The 19640-nt window shown below is 43.7% G+C and overlaps 1 protein-coding gene across 2 annotated transcripts in view; it reads right to left on the reverse strand.

The window, feature by feature from the left end:
- Positions 1 to 19640, reverse strand: part of OLFM1 (olfactomedin 1) — a 55485-nt gene continuing 35845 nt past the window's right edge. For both annotated transcript variants that reach the window (XM_082207937.1, XM_082207936.1), the window contains exons 3-6: positions 12882 to 13037; positions 10238 to 10457; positions 3517 to 3623; positions 1 to 1696 (exon numbers count right to left, since the gene is read on the reverse strand). In XM_082207937.1, coding sequence (XP_082064063.1) covers positions 1022 to 1696; positions 3517 to 3623; positions 10238 to 10457; positions 12882 to 13037 — 1158 coding nt within the window. In that variant the 3' untranslated portion in view covers positions 1 to 1021. The remainder of the gene's footprint in view (positions 1697 to 3516; positions 3624 to 10237; positions 10458 to 12881; positions 13038 to 19640) is intronic.

Genomic DNA, 19640 nt, shown 5'->3' on the forward strand with positions numbered 1-19640 from the left:
TCACTTTTTAAGATATGAAACCTTCATTTATTAATCCAAATGACATCATTGGCATTTACAACATTCATTGCATAAACTTGGACATACAAAGTTTTTGTTTTTTTACCACCTCTGGTTAATAACAGACATAACATTGTACAAGATATTGGCTGGATACATGTTCAAACAAATATTTGGGTACAACAACTTGTCCATAATACATACCTTTTTATATATTTTTTTCATTTTTTTTTATTCGTGTATTTATATCTACTTAAAGAGACACAGATCCATTAGCTACTTTGGGTCCCAGGACAATGAATCTAAAGGTGACATAAAACACAGAGGGGGGAGATGTTCGTTCGTTTGTTTTTTTTTAAAAAAGAAGAAGCAGAGAGTGAAATACTCGAGAGTAGGCGCCATGGGAGACAATATCTACCTGCAACATTCCTTCTAAAAGTAAAATCAAAAAATTAAAATTGAGAAGTCCATTGATGTGAGTCAACTTCAACACCTCATCATAGCTGACTGTGATGGAAGGAACTGTCCATGCAATGCACAAAAAAATAAGAGAGCAATTGAAGAATCAGGTGTCCCCCCCTTCCCTCCCCACATCCCCATGATAAAGTTTTCCCCCCAACAGTCATCGCCTTTTACTTTGTACTTTATAACTACAACTTTGCTATCAGAACAGTAGGGAAAGAGAACAGACAGACCACCTGCCCTTGAAAAATAAGACACCCAAGAACAGAAAATTAATTTGTCAAGTGCAGTTCCAGCTGCAAATAAGTTGGTTTCATTCCCCCCCTCCCAAAGGTCTATAACACGAGTTAGATGTTTGATTGAAAATTCGGAGAGGTATGAGCGCAGATCTCTTGCAGGTTTAAATACCGGAGACTCCCACATTGACATTTTGGCAGCTGTTTTCCATTTCTATATCTATTTTTTTCTTTTAAAATATATTTCCATAGTATGTATCCCTTCCAGGTTTGTTTGTTTTTTGTTAAATGGTTCAGTTCCTTTCCCGACGAAAAAAAGTGGACTACAATTCGTCTGATCGGACCACGTGGAAGAGGGTGACGTTGTAAAGGATTTGATGACCGTTGTTCCACGCATAGAGAGCTCTGTCCTTGGGGTTGTAGTCCAACATGGAAATGTGGGAGTATTTGTTTAGGAAGGGGATATCGATGTATTCGTAAGTGGAAGTGTTGGTCTGATAGGCGTAGGTCACTTTCGTACCCCCCGAGTAACCATTGGTGACGTATAATGTGCCACAAATGATGAACCCTTCTCCAGCACTGCGTTTCGGGTAACTGGTGTTCCAAGTCTGGATGCTCTGCAAAGTGTTGGGGTCCAGCTTGCTGATGACAATGTTCCCCGCATTCTGGTTGGTGGCATAGACGGCCCACAGGCCATTCTCATCCACCATGAGGTCAATGTCCGAGTGGCCACCCCAGGCATAGTGGTAGACATTGTTATAGCCGGCATAGTCCAGGCTACGAGTCTTAAGGATGGTCTCCGTTTTCAAGTCAAATTTGATTATGATGTGGCTTTGGTATTTGTTGAAAAAGATGGAGCCATTATAGACCACTTGTCCTGTCCCAGACCATGGGTGAGGGAGGCGGTGGGAGGTGAAGTTGTCTGTGTTAATGAAATCGGACATGGATTTGTACTCCCGGACAAAGCGATTGTTGTGATAGCTGTCCATATACCAGACCTACAGAAAATGCATACAGATATCAGCATTAGGAAGAAGGAAGAAAAGATGTTTGAGAAACATTCTGTATAGATACCAGGTTGTGTCCAAAGTTAGTCCTACTCAGAGTAGATCCATCACCCTCTTTACCCAGGCTTTTGACACTTGACGTGCATGCTTTTAGGAGCCACCTTATAAACAGTGGTACCTCGGGTTACATACGCTTCAGGATACAGACTCCGCTAACCCAGAAATAGTGCTTCAGGTTAAGAACTTTGCTTCAGGATGAGAACAGAAATCGTGCTCCGGCGGCGCAGCGGCAGCAGGAGTCCCCATTAGCTAAAGTGGTGCTTCAGGTTAAGAACAGTTTCAGATTAAGAACGGACCTCCAGAACGAATTAAGTACTTAACCCGAGGTACCACGGTATGTGTTTGTCAGTTGTTTTAAATGGTTTTTTATTGTGTTTTAATGCCTGGGAACTTAGGGTGTAGGACAAACAGCAGCAACAACAACAATTTTAAAAAATAGGTTGCAGCATTTTGGTCTAGAGAAACTGTAAGATGATAGACGTTTATAAAATTATGCACAGCATGGAGAAAGTGTAGAGAGATTTCTCTCTTTCCCTCTCTCATAAGGTTAGAACTCATGGACATTCCAAGAAGATGAATATTGCAACATCCAAGACAGATAAAATGAAGGGCTTCTTCATGCAGAGCATAGTTAAACTATGGAACTGACTTCCACAGGAGGAAGTAATGGCCACCAATCTAGATGGCTTTAAAAGAGGAGCCAAATTCATAGAGAAGGCTACCAATGACTGCCAGCTACGATGGCTGTGCTCTGCCCCTACAGTCAGAAGCAGGAATGCTTCTGAATGCTAGTTGTTGGAAACTGCAGGAGGGGAGAGAGCTCTTGGGCTCAGGTCCTGCTTACTGGTTTCCCATAATGGACATCTGGTTGGCCAGTGTGAGAACAGGATGCTGGACTAGATGGGCCTTTAGCTTCATCTAGCTTCATCTGAAGGCAGCCCTGTTTCGGGAAGCTTTTAATGTTTGATGTATTGTATTTTAATATTCTTTTGGAAGCCGCCCAGAGTGGCTGGGGAAGCCCAGCCAGATGGATGGGGTATAAATAATAAATTATTATTATTATTATTATTATTATTATTATTATTATTATTACTACTACTACTACTACTACTACTACTACTACTACTACTAGCAGACTCTTCTTATGTTGCTGGACTTGACCTGCTTAGGTATACTAATTTAAATTGGTCTACTCTGAGTAGTTGTATGCAACACTCTGCTTTGCTGTCTGTTGTAAGTAGCACCAAGAATGAACTGAGAACTAATTCAACCTTGTGCTTCAATGCTAATCGACAGCTTGTGGATTCAGTTGGGAAATTGGGGTCTCCACAATACCATTACAGATGGAATATATTTCTACGGAGTCAGTTCATACATTTAACTGCATTTCCTGTATAGCAATATAGTAATTAAATACCCTGCAATCGAGTGATGACTTTTAAAAGCCCCATTTCTATTACATACTAAAGGGCACAAGACACTCTCTGCAGCATCCCATCTAAGGAGCATAGGAATATATGGGACAAGGCAGTTCCTTATTGAACGTGGGCCCGAGCTGTGAAATAAATGGACACATTTTGAGAAACAATGAAAAGTTGTGTGTGCGTGCGTGAGTGTGTGTTTTCATGAAAGCATAATTCTGTGAATGGGAACTGTCAAATATCCCTTGTCATCCTGTCCATGATTTAGTATGGGATCAAAGGAAGAAGCTCAGGATCATGTTACAGGTGCAGTGAGGTTCATCATCTTACCTTGCTCTCACCCTCTGGAGCTAGTGGGTCTGTCATCCATGAGCCAAACCTGGATCCAGATGTCTTGACTGTGATTGGATCACTTATTGCTGTCAGTTTCCCACAGGCTGCAGAAAGGTTGAACACAATGGGAGTGAGCAAACTATGTGATTTTTTTTAATGGTGCCCTGTCTAAATCAGCCATTATCTTGGGAATTATCTTTTTTTTTGGGGGGGGGGAGGGACGACTTTCCATTTCATAAGCCACCCAGTCAGGTCCTTGGCTGGAGGACTATCACTGAATGTGAACAGGAAAGCCCCTGTAAACATTAGCAGACCATGTGCAGAATTCTTATACAGGTATACACTTCACTGTGTCTTGAGCAGACCCTTTTCTAACCCTGGTGGTCATACTCTTAGTAACATTTGCTGGGAATTGCAGGAGGGGAAAGTTGTTATTGTGCTCAGTCTTGCTTGGGGCATCCCATAATGATTATTTGTTGGCCACTGTGAGAATAGGAGGCTGGACTAGATGGGCCCCCAGCAATGCTCTCCATGTGGAGGTCAACTGTGAGAGCAGAACCTCCATGCCCAAGGGGAGTCTAGCTCTAAATGCCAGTTGCTGGGAAATCACAAGTGGGGAGAGTGTGCTCAGGTCCTGCTTATGGATTTCACATTGACACCTCTGCTTGGCCACTGTGAGAACAGGGTGCTGGGCTAGCTGGGCCATTGGCCTCATCCAGCTGGGCTCTTCTTAGCTTCTTCTGTTCTATCCATCTGCAAGGAAATTCCCTCTTTTCAGAAACTGAGTTTACAAAGAAAGTGCTCCTCTTTCAAGAGGGAACACAGGACATTGCCTTTAACTGAGCCAAACCACAGGTTCATCTAGATAAGCATTGTTAGCACTGACTGGCAGCAGCTGTCCAGGGGTTCAGGACTTTCCCGGTTGTTACCTGGAGATGACCTTACCAAAGTGAGTGAAGGAGACACAGGATGTTAGGATTCCAGTGCACTTTGCACCCAGATAGGCATGTAGCCCCTTGCATTGCAGTGAGTTTGACTAGATGGCCCTTTGGGAACCTTCCAACTCAACCATCCTATGATCCTATCACCATCCAGGGTGTTTGTGATGCCACGGAACACTCATAAACTGCTCAGGTGAAAACAAAAACAAAAAGATTGGCTTTGTGAGACACAGCAGGGGGTCCCTTCTTGGATCATCCAGTGATCATCCACACAGGTCAGATAGCCATCTGTTGGGGATTCTTTGGCTGTGACTCCTGCATTGCAGGGGACTGGACTAGACCCCTGGGGTTCCAACACTCCAATTCTAGGATTCTTTCTGGGTAGCAAAATGTAACCTCGAGTCAGCTGTGAAAGTGCTAAACAATGGGCAGCAGTGGAGATCTGAACAGCACATTCCAAACAGCAGCTGACATCATCATCACGGTGCATTAGAGCGGTTACAGTGCCTATGACTCCCTCCTCCTTCTCTAATTAATGGTAATTAAATTGAGAATTGTCAGCCACATCCAGTGGCCTCCTTCTCTTAACAAACAGCAGCCTTATTAAGAAAACTGCCTCCTGGCACTCCTAAGAAAGGAAATTGTTCTGAAAACAGCTGGGATGCTAATGGTTCAAAGGAGCAAAGAAAGGAAATTGACCAGAATCAGGACTTTTGATGATGGAGCAGAGATAACGCTTTCATGTTTTCACTCTTGCTTACAAAACCACTGATTTGTTGGATGACTGGTATTTGCCAGCTGCTATTGAGCCAAAAATTATAGTGCTTCTCAGTCATCTAAGCTGGCATTTTTTATCACTGGCATGCCACTGTATTAACTGAGAGTTCCTTGCTTGATGTTTTCAATGCTGTTAGGACTGCCTATGCCATGTTCACATCAGAACATGGGCATCAGAATTCTGGGCACTATAGTTTGTTAAGAGTGTTGGGAGACGTCCAAAGACCCTTCTTCCTCTCTCATGGATTTAGATGGATCAATTCTCTGATGGACGCTGATGGACTCAGTTTAAGCCAGTTCAGGAGATGGGCTTTTTTCTCTCACATGTTTCACATGCAAAAGGTCCCAGGATCAGTTCCGAGTATGTTCAAATAGGGCAGGCATGGCCAAACTTGGCCCTCCAGCTGTTTTGGGACTACAATTCCCATCATCCCTGACCACTGGTCTTGTTAGCTAGGGATGATGGGAGGAGTAGTCCCCAAACAGCTGGAGGGCCGAGTTTGGCCATGCCTGAAATAGGGCTTTCCTGCTGTCAGTTGCAAGGTCCATGGTCCTGACATGTGTGTTCCACATGTACTCCACCCTGCACCGTTGTCTCTGTCCAGGGTCCTGACCCTCTCCAGCAAGAATCTGGTTCAAGACAGCCTTCCATGGGCCTTCCTTCCTGCATTCTTGTCTGGGACCCTAGCTGTTATTGGGAACACAGAAATAAGACACAAACCCCTAGCTACTTCCATAAATTTATGTGCACCTCGCACTCAAAACAGAGGGCACAAAATACACCTTGGAACATACCGTATTTTTTGCTCTATAAGACTCACTTTTTCCCTCCTAAAAAGTAAGGGGAAATGTGTCTGTGTCTTATGGAGCGAATGCAGGCTGCGCAGCTATCCCAGAAGCCAGAACAGCAAGAGGGATCACTGCTTTCACTGCGCAGTGATCCCTCTTGTTGTTCTGGCTTCTGAGATTCAGAATATTTCTTTTCTTGTTTTCCTCCTCCAAAAACTAGGTGGGTCTTATAGAGTGAAAAATATGGTAATTAGGAATGGAATTGAAAATAAAACTGCTGAATTGAAGCATAATGCTGTTATATAATTCTATGGTGTGGCCACATTTGGAGTACTGTGTTCAGTTTTTGTCCCCTCATCTCAGACAGGACGTTGGAAAAGGTTCAGAAAAGGACCACCAAAATGATCAAGGGGATGGAGTGACTCTCTTAGGAGGAAAGGCTACAGCATTTTGGACTTTATAGTTCAGAGAAGAGGCAAGTAAGAAGTGACATGATAGGAGCTTCTAAAATGATGCATGGCATGGGGAAAGTGGATAGAGACCCGGGGCAGATAAAAGGATGTGCTCCTTCATACAGCAAATTGAACTCACTCCTGCAGGAGGGAGTGATGGTCATTGATTTGAATGGCTTTAAAAGAGGACTGGGCAAATTCATTGAGTAGAGGCCCATTGCTGGCTACCAGCCATGATGGCTGTGCTCTGCCTCTACAGCTGGAGAGAGGAATGTTTCTAAAAACCAGTTGGAAACCCCAGGAAGTGAGGGGGCTCTTTTGCTCAGGTTATGATTGAGTTTCCCATTGGAGCATTTGGTTGGCCACTGTGAGAATGGGATGTTGGACTAGTTGGGCCATTGGCCTGATCCAGCAGGCTTGTCCTTATGTTCTTATATAAACTTCATTTACTAGCATTCACACATATATGAACCAAGCATCCATTTACTGGCTTCACCAAATGATAATTGCAATCATTTTCAGTGTGGAAAGAGGTGGCTCTCAAAAACTTTACTCACAGTTCCTGTAACTGTTTCCTACCTCCACATTACCTGTATCGACACCTTCCCTTACTTGCCTCAATTGGTGCCATTTGCTAAGATCTAACATCTCATTTTATTGGGGATCGCATTCTGAGCAGCTTGAGGCCGTACTGTTACACCCCCAGGTGTCATAAAGCCCATGTGGAATGAGAGCAACGTTTTGGCTCTCATTCTGAATGAATGTACAATTTTATGCCTTTTTCTGTCCTACACTGAAAACTTACCCGCCCCCCAAAAAGTGGGTTCAGAGAATGCATCTAATCCTTTTTCAAAATGATCTCAGTCTGTCAAGGTACTCAACATCCAGGTTTTGAAGTTCTGATGAATGTGTGTGTGTGAAATAGAAGAGAGCAATTTGGCCCTAGTTACAGAGTTGGTGAATCATAAAATGGGCAGACTAGGGGTCTTCAGTGCAGTGATTTCAAATATGAGCCCCGCTGACTCCTGAGAGCACACCTGTTCAGCCATTCCTCTGAACCGAACTTCTGATTTTATAGTTTTACCTCTTTTGATTTTTAAAAACTGTTTTGCTTCTCAATTGCTTGTTTTATTGTCTATTTTAATGAAGGATGTCTTAGTGCCCCAATGGAATTGTTATTGCCTGTTTTAATTACAGATTGGTTTTAGAGTTGTAAACCGCTTGGGGGCCAATTTGGCATGTAAGCAGCATATAATCAATAAATAACACTGGACAATTATGGTGGCATCCAACTTAGGTTCTAGTCAGAAAAGAGATGTTGTAATTAATATACCTAAATTTGCCACATCCATCAGTTCAGTGGGGCTTCTCTAAGCAGAAGTATCATTGGCTACAACTGATTCATTTGGCCTGAGGATCAGTTTGAGACAGAAGTAACGGGAAACAAGGAAAAGGCTCCACCTCATCCTTTCAAGCAGTCTCATCCAGCAGAGCAGAAGTCATCCTCCAGGAAAACAGATAGGGCCTGAGGTCTACCTGTTGTGGACCCAGGAGTAAAAGCATCAGCAGCAGGATGTCGGGGGTGACCAAGACTTCATAGTTCTGTGTTTGTAGTAAGCATAAAGAGAGCCTGGGTGCTACATCAAATCAAAGGGGGCCTCTAAAGTCTAGTGTCCTGTTCCCACAGCAGTCAACTGGATTCTACAATAGGAAGCCAATGAGCAGAACCTGACCACAGAAGCAGCAACTCTCCCTGCTTGTGATTCCCAGCATTTGCTTCCATGGCAGCCATTTAGTGAGTGGTAGAACTCCCCCGCCCCCTGAAAAATCACACTCCAGAAAGGTTGGCACCCCCTGGTTCAGTTCAGTGGATGCTGACAAGCAGCAGCTCACCAGAATTTCAGATAGGAGGGCTTTCCATGCTGTACCTGGAGATCTGTTGGGGATTGGACCTGGGACCTTCTGAATGCCAAGCCTATCTCCTGGCACAGAGTTGTGGGCATCACTCCAATGCTTCCCAAATCTCCCTACTGTGTGAATGTGCTGACGTGTGCAGTTAATGAACAATATCCTTGCTACCTGAATCATTTGTTTCCTTTCAAGGTTCTCCTTTGAACTTTGACCCAGTGGTAGCCAATGAGCAATGCATTCCAGGAATGTGTGATGTAGAAAAAGGCAAGAGCATCGCTGTCTCCAAGTTCACAGACCAGCTTATAGTCATCTAGGACATGTTGGGGCTGGAACCATAATCATGCAGTAGCTGGGACTTATTCCCCTCCTTCCTCCTCCATTTTTGCAAACTGGATAAAAAGGAGAGTATCTCTGAGCATGTTCAGAGTGCTTGCCAAAGAACATATTTTGGTCCTTGCAAGGATTTGTGTGTTCAGTGGGATTTTTCACTTCTCTCTCTGTGCAGCAAATGCACACACACACCCTAAACACATATCAAAGTACTCCCTATCACTTCCAAAGTGGCTCGCCGTGTGTGTGTGCTGTCCAGGAATCACTTGATCCAAAGCCCCACAGAGCAGCTGAAACATGCTGCCTGATACTTTGGAGTCTAACCAAACAACACCTCCCAGTTTGGAAACCTGATTCCTGATCTGTGGAGATCCTATGGAGACTCAAGGAAATGCACTCTGCAACACCTCATGAGCACCTTTGCCTACGCTTTCTCTCATTCTTTCTCTTTTTCTCCCTCCCTCTCTTTTCCATGGTTAAAACACTGGCACTGAAAACAGGTGCTGGGTTAGGAACACAAGCTCCACCTAGCTTAGTACTATCTGCTCTGACTGGCAACAGCTTCCCAGAGTTTTAGACCAGGGGGGCATTTCCATCCCCACCTGGGACTGACTGTGGGGATTTCTGCATGCAAAATACATGCTCTGCCACTGTGTTATGGACTCTGCCCTAAATATTACATTTCTAGTCCTCATTGTTCAGAATTAAGGAGCCAAATGGACACTGGCTCTCCAGGCTTTCAGAAAACGGTATTTCCCAAGCTCCAGCTACACATGTCAGAGACTGAACCTGGGACCTCCTGGGAGGATAAACAGCAGGTGCTTTGCCACTGAGCTATGGTCCTCCCGCTAAGAATAAAGTAAGGTTCTAGTCCTCATTGTTCTCAAAAAAGGGCTGCCTTAAATAGGAACATTGGAAGCTATTTTATACCATTGGTGTATCTTGCCCAGTAGAATCATATAATTAGAGAATTGTAAAGTTGGGAGGGACCCCAAATGTCATCTAGCCCAACTCCCTGGAATGAAGGCATCAAGGCTAAAGAATCCCTGACAGATGGCCATCCAAACTCTGCTTAAAAACCTCCAATAAAGGAGAGTCCACTATCTGTCAAGGTCATGGAATCATAACATTACGGTAGAGTTGGAAGGGACCCAAAGTGTCATCTTGTCCCAACCCCCCTCTCGCAGTACAGGAATCGCAGCTAGTGTTTCTGACATTGACTGGCAGCAGCTCTCCAGCAAGTCTTTCCCCAGCCCTAATACGAGATGCAGGGGACCGGACTGGGCAGTCTTTGGCACATAAGGTGGATGCTCTACCCACTGCGCTACCACCCCCTTCCCCTCAAGGAAGGGTTATGTCCTCTTGACATAAAGCTTGGCTCTGTACACATGGCTCCTAAACCTCTTGAGTCTTGGTGACTGGTTGACATTAAACGGGTTAGAGGCATGTGCCCCCTGCCCTCTGCTCCACCAGGGCAGGTTCCTCCTCCTCCTGCTCGCTTGGGTCGTGCAGGCCTACCTAATTTTTGCATGCAAGCCCGGAGTCTCTCCTCAAGATTTGACACTCTGTTCTGAAGCTCTTCGTAGTCATAGGCGCCAATCTCCTCCTGGAGCTCGTTAAGAACTGACGTCAGATTCTGGACCTCCTCTTTAAACTGCAAAACCAATTTGGCATCGGCCTTGTACTCCTCCAACACAGGGATCAGGGGCCTAAGCTCCTCCATTTTCGCTTTAATCGCCTGCAAGGTTAAAATAAGCTTGGTTTCAATGCTCTGGTCTGCAAAAGCCCTCCTTACCCCTCGCCTACCTCTAAGAGAGCTGCCTGCCTGGGATGCGCTTTCTCCAACACCCTCACAACAAAAGACCACCATTATTATTAGTATTATTAATGCTTGCTGAGTAGGGGTGGGGGTGGGTGTCCAAATGTGGAAAGGATATATAAATATAAATATATTATATAATATTAAACAGTCTGGAGCACACCATCTTATTTGGGAAAAAAGGCCTTTATTTAGAATTTTTTTCTTTTTTTTTTTTTAGAATGCAACATCTTAAGGTTACATGCTTCAGTCACATACACAAATTCTTTTTTTCCCTTTTCCATAAATTAATAATAATAATAATAATAATAATAATAATAATAATAAATAATTAATGCATCAACAAGGATTTTTGCAAAACTAGTCATGAAATGCATCTCTAACAGTTTACATGCAAAAGTTAGAACTCTCGGCTGTTTGTGACGCTGGAATAATGGTGCTAATTTGCCAAAAAACGGAAACAAAAATAATTAAGAATAATCAAATGAAGAGGAAATCAAAGGATGGCGGGAAAGGCTCTCTGCTTTCTGCTTTTTTTTTTCATGGTTACATGGAGGGGGAATGAACGGCTTCTTCAGTCAGTGCGACATTGGGTGTTAAAATTTCTTTTAAGTTAGCCCTGAAAGCAAGAAAATGAGAGGCGGTTGAACAGCTAGCTTGCTAACCTCCTTAAACAGACAGCAGCTATTAACAGACTGTTTCTTTTCTTTTTAAAACATGAATTAATCAATTAAGACAAAATAAAATAATGGGTTCTGGTCTTCCTAACTGTGCTTGACTCTCAAGCAAGCCCGGTGGGTTTACTCGGAAGTCAATGCAGTTAGCGGGATTGCAGTCTGGAAAAACAGCCCCCTCCCAGCCCACCCCCAAGAAAAGGAAAACACTTTAATGACTTGGGCACAGTTACACCCTATGTTTAAAACACCGTGATACTATTTTAAACAGCTATGGATTTTCTAGAAACTGTAGTTTGTTCATAGTGCGAGATACGCCCCACCCCTTCTCGTCAAAGGGCTCCAATTCCCAGAGTTCCCTTGAAAGAGGCATTAACTGTTAAATCACTCTGAGAGGAGACTAAGGGGGCCTTTTAACTACTCTCAGTATACCCTTAACAAACTAGAACTCCCAGAATTCTCTGCTTAAAGTGGCTTTTGTCATGCTTTCAATGTATGGTGTGAATGGGATCCTTCTCTCATCCACACAGTGACTTTGTCAATGGTAGGGTTGTAAAGGGGAAAGGACCCTGAGGTTTAAGAGGTCCCTCTCAAAAACAAAACAAAAAACCCCTTCTAAATTCAGTTGTGGATAGAATGGGTGCAGGGGTGATAACTCCTGCAGGGTCAATAGCCAGTCTGAGCGGCTGGACAATTTCCTTCCTCCTCTAAATGAATAGATCGGTGTGTGTGTGTGTGTGTGTGTGTGTGTGTGTGTGTGAACCTTCCAATGATTTCACATCATGACTTTTATGTAAACTGCACTATAAGTGCACAGCCCTGCATCCTTTCTATGAGGAAAGATCATAACTCAGTGATAGAGCATCTGCGATGCAGTCCTAAAACGGTTTGGCTCTAGGCACCTCCAGGTAAGAGGAGATTAGGATTCTGGTCCTAATGGTTGTGGAAGAGGGGCTGAATTAAATAGGAACATAGGAAGTTGCTTTATACTGAGGCAGACCATTGGTCTGTCTAGCTCAGTATTGTCCACACTGACTTAGCAGTGGCTCTCCAGGGTCTTAGACAGGGGACTTTCTAAGCCATAATAGGAGATACTGCTAGGGAGCTGTCTGCATGCTCTGCCACTGAGCTACAGCCCTTCACACACAAACAAAGGTTCTAGTGCTCACAATTCTGAAGAGAGGGCTGAATAATCAGGATACAGGAAGCTGTGGGATACTGAGTCAGACCATTGGTCTCTCTAGCTCAGTATTGCCAACACTGACAGGCAGCAGCTCTCCAGGGTTTCAGGCAGGGAATCTCTTCCCAACCCTATCCAGAGATGTCAGGGATTGAACCCGAACCTTCTGCATGCAAAGCGGATGCTCTACCAGTGAGCTAGTGCCTTTCTTTTGACAAGATTCTAGTCCTCATGGCTGTGAATAAATGATTGAGTCAATCGGAACATAGGAAACTGCCCTTTTCTGCCATTGGTACATCTAGCTTAGCATTACCTACACTGACTGGCAGAGGCTCTTCAGCGTTTCAGGCAGGGGAACTTCCCAGCTTTAGCTGGGGATTGAGTCTTGGACCTTCTACATGCAAACCAAACCCTCTACCCGCTGAGCTAAGACCACCCTCCCCCCCCAAAGCAGCTCAGTCTCATCCCCTGGGCAAGAAGCAAGCTCACCTTGAACTGTCTGGCCAGGTGCTGCTTGTGACTCTCTTCCACTTGCTTGAACTTCGACTCCAGGCCTCTCATCTGGTTCTCCATCTTCTCAACGTACTGTAGATCCCGCTGGGTCCGCCTGTCCAACACTTCTATCGACTGGGACATGTTTTGTACCTGAGCAGAAAGGTGGGTTGGAGGGAGGCAGGTCAGGGACACACAGAAGATAAACAGAAGCAGTTAACTTGAGAAGCAGCCAGTTTCCCACCCCCGCCCCACAAGCACAGCTTCAACAGACAGGTGAATGGAGGAAAAATAGTGACTATGTTTCTACTTATGCTTGGTACTCTAATGGTCAAATCCATGCTGATCAGTGGCTATCAACTGGAAGCCATGTTCCCTCTGAATCACAGGCTTTTAAGAGAATTGGACAAACTAAATTCATGGAGGTGAAGGGTATCAATAGTCATAATGGCCACGTTCTGCTTCCATGGTTGGAGGCAAAAATGCTTCTGAACACCAGTTGCTGGAAAGTACAGGAATGGAGAGGACACGTGCTCAAATTCTGCTGGGGGACGGGGCTTCCTCTAGTGGGCATCTGGTTGGATAACAGGATACTGGATTTGGTGGGCCATTGGCCTGATCCAACAGGGCATCTTCTCATAGATGCCCATTGTGTTAGAAGAACCTCCATGCCCATGGAGTATTAGCTCTACATACCAGAGAATGGGGAACATCTGACGAGTGTTCTTGTTCTGGGTGCCTACTGTGAGAATTGGCTGTTGGACTGGATGGACTGGATGGACTCCTGGTCTGAGGTTATGGTGCTGTTTCATTTTATTATCCATGAAATTGGTGAGGATGCAGGCACTACCCACAGAGCTATTACCCTTCCCGTAAAAATGAAGCAATATTCTGGTCCTCATAGTTCTGAATAAAAGGTTCAATTAAACAGAAATCTGTGTTAGTAGGTAGAGTCAGGCCACTGATCCAAGTACTTCAGTACTGACAATACTGACTGGAAGGATTTCAGACAGGGGTCTCTCTCTCAGCCCTACCTGGAGATGCCATTGGGCCTTGAACCTGGGACCTTCTGCATGCAAAGCAGTTGCTCTACCATTGAGCTACCAACCTTCCCCTAAAAATAAAGCAAGATTGTAGTCCTCATGGTTCTGAATAAACATGTAGGTGCTTTGGCCCATCCCCAATGTTCTTATAATCAGTTAAACTCATCATCTTTGGTGCAAATGAGGACAATCATGGAGCCTCTTTTTTCATTCTTCTGTTCACTCACCTGTCTTCTGAAGCAGAGGAGGCGATTCATTACCGCCTGGGTGTGTTTGACTAAGAAGGATGTCTTCACTGTAAGGTGAATGATCACCTCTTCATTTACACCCGACAGTCATCGATTGCTGGATACAGATAAAGCGGGAACCCCAGCGATAGAGACAGTTGCTAGGCACCATGAACTCACCTTGATATATTACAGTATCAATCACAAGAAGAGACTCAGGAATAGGTGGGTGCCATGTAAAAAGCCATCTAATGAATGAGACCAAGGCTGGCTATGTACCATTCATTTAAAGAACCGCACCATTAAAAACAAAAACAAATAAACATGGGAACTGTGGTTTCTGAAGGGTGCTTGAAACTGGCAGCTGTGGTGGGTAAACTATAGTTCCCAAAACTAACTAACACACTCTCTCTCTCTCTGTGTGTGTGTGTGTGTGTGTGTGTGTGTGTGTACATGCTTTAAATGTATGGCATGTATGCAGCCTGATTTTATACACATAGGCTGTGTACATAACACACAGTACATAACATTTCCCAGCTTTTCCTCATCCTGTATTTGTGTAGCTTCTTATTCATGCTTAAACACAGAGCCTGACATTTTTTCCATTGAAATTCATTTTGTTAACTTTGGTCTGGCTTGTCAATAGCTTTCTTAAATTGTGGTGCCCAGAACTGGACAGAGTATTCCAGGTGTGGTCTGACCAAGGCAGAATAGAGAGGTACTATTATTTCCCGTGGTCAAGACACTAGACTTCTTTTGATGCAGCCTGGGATAGCATTCTTTTTTTTTTTGCTGCTGCTGCATCACACTGTTGACTCATGTGAAGCTTGTTATCTACTAATACCCCTAGATCCTTTTCACATGTACTACTGGCAAGCCAGGCACCCCCATCTTATATTTGTGCAGCTGGTTCTTCCTGCCTAAGTGTAGAACCTGACATTTGTCCCTATCAAATGTTACTTTGTAAGATTTGACCCAGTTCTCCAATCTGTTAAGGCCATCTTGAATCCCAATTCTGACTTCTGCAGCATTGAGTACCCCTCCCAGTTTGGTGATATCTGCAAATTGGATGAGCATTCCCTCAATACCTTCATCCAAGTTGTTTACAAAGACATTGAGCAACAATGAGCCCAGGAATACTTTTAATGTTCATTTAATCCAGTTCTGTATGCAGCCTTCATGCTTTGCAAACAGCAGAGGGTTACACCCCTTCATAGAAATGTCAACTTTCTATTAAAAATATTGTGAAAAGCCACTCTAGGAGATTCTCTTTCTATGTTTGAATCAAGTGTATGTGTGTGTGTTTAACCACCTTCATTTCCATTTGTTACAGAACTGCCTTGCTATAACAATCCACTAATAGTATGTTATACTTTCAACCTCTCCAAACATAATTAGATTTTCCTTTTCCTCTTTTTTGCAGTTCTCTCTGTGTGGGAGGCTGATGAACAAGTGTCCCAATTCTGTTCTTTAAAAGCAAAAATGGTGATGTGGAAATAGCATAAGGAAATCAACACAAGAACGTCAAAAGAGCTTGCTGGATCAGGCCAAAGTAGGCCCGTTTGGTCTAGCATCCTGTTCCCAGAGGGGTCAACCAGATGCCACAATGAGAAGCCCTCAAGCAGTGCCTGAGTGCAATAGTATCCTCCAGTACTTAAGCCCCAGTATCTGGTATTCAGAGGTAGACTGTTCCTGGGCATGGAGGTTCTACTATCATAATAGGCCTCCACAGGAAGAGCCCTGCTAGGTCAGGCCAATGACCTATCTAGTCCATCATCCTGTGCTCACAGTGGCCAATCAGATTCCCACTGCTGCCTCTGAATACGGAGACGGAGCATAGCACTTTGTGTCTAGTAGCCATTGATAGACTTCTCCTCCATGCATTTGTCTAATCCTCTTTTAAAGTCATCTAGGTTGGTGGCCTTCACTGCCTCCTGCGGGAATGAGTTCCATAGTTTAGCTATGCATTGCATGAAGAAGGACTTCATTTTATCTGTCCTGAATCTTTCAACACCCAACTTCGTTGGATATCCACAAGTTCTATTGTTATGAGAAAGGGAGGATCCATTTTCTGTGCATGGGATCCATCACTTCTTGCCAATGGGATGGGGAGAAGGCACCATATTATCCTTCAAAATGCCTTCAGCTATGGGATCACCTCTGTCAAACGCCAGTCTCCTGGGAGGATAATTCCCCCTCTGGAAGTATAGTACAAGCCCCCACTCTAAGGCTAGTCCATCTTTGATCATTCATTGTTAAGCTTGCTTTCCCTTCCCAGGGGTTAAGCTATGCTAGCACTGCTGCTTAAAATATCTCCATGAAGTATGGTGTGATTTTTCGTAATACAAAAGTTACAAGAGTCCACCTTTCTTCACAGAGGATTTGGCCTGCTGGGTGGCTACGAACTCTAACCATTTAATGGAACCTCCATGCTCAGGAGAACTATACCTCTGAATATCATTTGGAGGCCATTGTCAGTGGAAGGACATAACCTCCCAGAAGTAAATGGCTGTCTACAGTCAGAAATGGAGTGTTCATTTAAATCAATGGTCCCCAAAGTAGGCAGTATCACCCACTGTGGGGAGATGGGATTACCTGGGATGCATTAAGAGGCAAGCGGTTGGCAGGGACGTGCTGGAGGGGTAAATGACTACCAGACTTTAAAAAGCTGATATCAACAGATCAAGTTCACCAATTTTGTTGAATTAATTAAACTAAATACTTTTAATCGGATTTTGAATAGGTGTGTAATTCATGGAGTCTGCTTTGAATTTTATTGTTATTATCTTCCTTAGTGGTTCATGCAGATTGCTATTCTGAATTTTTTTTTTTTGTAGGGTATGGTAGGGGGCACAGGGGATGAGTTTATGGAAGAAAGGAGTCGGCGGCTAGAATATTTTGGGGAACCAGCAGCTCAAGTGGACTTCAGCTTGAACCTATGCAAGGATTCAGAAGTGTAGATCCAGAAATTCTGGACCAGCTAAGATTTACTTCCAGAGTTGGAGGTAAAATAGATAGATATATAGATATGGAAATATTAATCAAATCCTGGCAGATAGTCTTCCAAATGCCAGGGATAATGGTATCACCCACAAGAATCCAATTAATTTAAAGTGAGGGGGGGGCAGAAAAGATGTCATTTCATAAGAATTTATGCATGATCAGTGGAAACCATTAAGCAAAGAATCCCTAGATCCCAAGATTATATCCTTTAATAAGATTCTTCTGATCTCTCTGCCCTGCAGGCTATTAAAATCAGATCACGTGAATGTTGGTGTAAAATATACATCGCTACATATCACAACTCCTTTTCTTTTTGGCTAGCATTTGATGTGGGCCATGCTGTCATCTTACTCGAGCTTTTCAGGAGGAGTGAGGCAACAGCATGGTGCTCCATTTTAATTTTGCTTCCTTCCTATGTATATATATATATATATATATATATATATATGCAGGTTTTGGTGTCTTCGGGTGTCTTCCCGTGTAAGAGTCGGGGTGTCTGGGCGACGTTTCGACGAGGTCTCACTCGTCATCTTCAGGCTGGTGCTTTCGGCTTCTTGTTACTCGGGGTTCGCCTCCAGAGGCAGCCCGGCCGGCAGCAGGGAGAGAGGAAGAGAGAGAGCGAGAGAGAGAGCCATGGAGTCCCACCGCTGGCTGCCTCTGGAGGCGAACCCCGAGTAACAAGAAGCCGAAAGCACCAGCCTGAAGATGACGAGTGAGACCTCGTCGAAACATCGCCCAGACACCCCGACTCTTACACGGGAAGACACCCGAAGACACCAAAACCTGCATTCCTGTACCCATGAAAATCTACGAAAGCATATATATATATATATATATATCGGGGGAAATTGGGCCGACTGGCTCTTTGAAAATGTTAAAGCGTTCTGTGAATGGAGCATAATGCAAACCATGCCAATTGGCGATGTGATGATGATAGTAATACTCACCCACTCCTGTTGCTGATTTATTTGGGACAACACCCAAGGCTTTGATCTTTTCATGGTTTTAATTAACAAGAATGCATCAGAGTGCCTCAAGCTTTCAAAAATATTTTTTTCCTGCGGCTTTTAGCACCGTAATATCCAAGCATAGCGAATTAATGAAAGCAAATTAATTGATCCCTTCCACAGCCAGAACAAAATTTGCTCTTCCCAGTAAGTTTCCCCTGCAAGTTTTTAAATGTCAGATATTCTCCCTAGGTAGATGCTCCTGGGTGCTCAGGTATTTAAAATGTGAGAAGAACCCCATGACGTTCAGTTGCTATATTTGAAATTTGGCAGGGTTTGGCAGCAGACATGCATTGGTATTTAGAGTTTGACCGTGGAAGGGTTATTTCTCATAAAAGGTACCTGCAGAAGGGAGAAGGCCAGCTCCTCTATAAAGATATCACAGTTCAGAACTGGAGAAGGGTGTGTGTGTGTGTGTGTGTGTGTGTGTGTGTGTGTGATTTTATGTATTTTGTTGCTCAAAATTTCCTAATTACCCAGGTTTTCACCCATACAACTGGACTTGGTATTATGTGTCCGAGTTCTCAAACCAACATAATTCTACTGATCGAAAGCAAGAATTTCAAAATTGTGAACTGTGAGCCTTATGCAAAGATTAAACATTTTAGCCATTTTACCAACTGCCTTTTTCTCAATCAGTTGGTGCAAATGAAATAAAATTGCAAATAACTGACACTTTATACACTGAAGGGTGTTGTTAGGTGACATTCAGGATGGCTCAGCTGGAACTCATCACCAGTTTTTCTATTTCCTAATATAATAATAACAACAGACTTTTTTTTTTTAAGGAACAAGTTCCCAACTTTCAGCCCCACCAGTTAATCAACTAAAGTTGAGTTGATTAACCTACCACTAAAGTTCATTAAATATTGCATTTCTGGAGTGAAGTAACGATGGGAGACACAACCCTTTAAAAATACATGCAGGTCCCACTATCAGAAGACTAATTATCTGCAATTCAGTTACCCGAACATAAAGAATTACCCTGAAACCACGCTCCAGGCGCAGCTGATTCACATATTTGAGCAGCTGGAGTTTGCCCACTCCCTTACTTGTTTTTGCGTTGCTGGTCAACAGCAGCCAATTCCAGGCAGAAACTATGGAGAGTGGCAGGGACAGATCCCGGATGAGAAATGTTCCCATGGGAAATAAGGGAAATAATCAGCTCATGACGTGAATGCCTGCCTAGCGAACAGGATGCATTGTGTTCGGAAAGGGGGACTTGCATGTAAAAGCAAGATTAATCTACTACTGAAGTTCATTAAAGATTATAGCAGTAGGTTGGTGGAAGGTAATAATAATAATAATAATAATAATAATAATAATAATAATAATAATTTATTTTTTATACCCCGCCCATCTGGCTGAGTTTCCCCAGCCATTCTGGGCAGCTCCCAATCAGTGTTAAAAACAGTATAGCGTTACATATTAAAAACTTCCCTGAACAGGGCTGCCTTAAGATGTCTTCTGAATGTC

This window comes from Podarcis vaucheri (assembly GCF_965113315.1).
Source record: "Podarcis vaucheri genome assembly, chromosome: Z".
In the NCBI taxonomy this organism is placed as follows: domain Eukaryota; kingdom Metazoa; phylum Chordata; class Lepidosauria; order Squamata; family Lacertidae; genus Podarcis; species Podarcis vaucheri.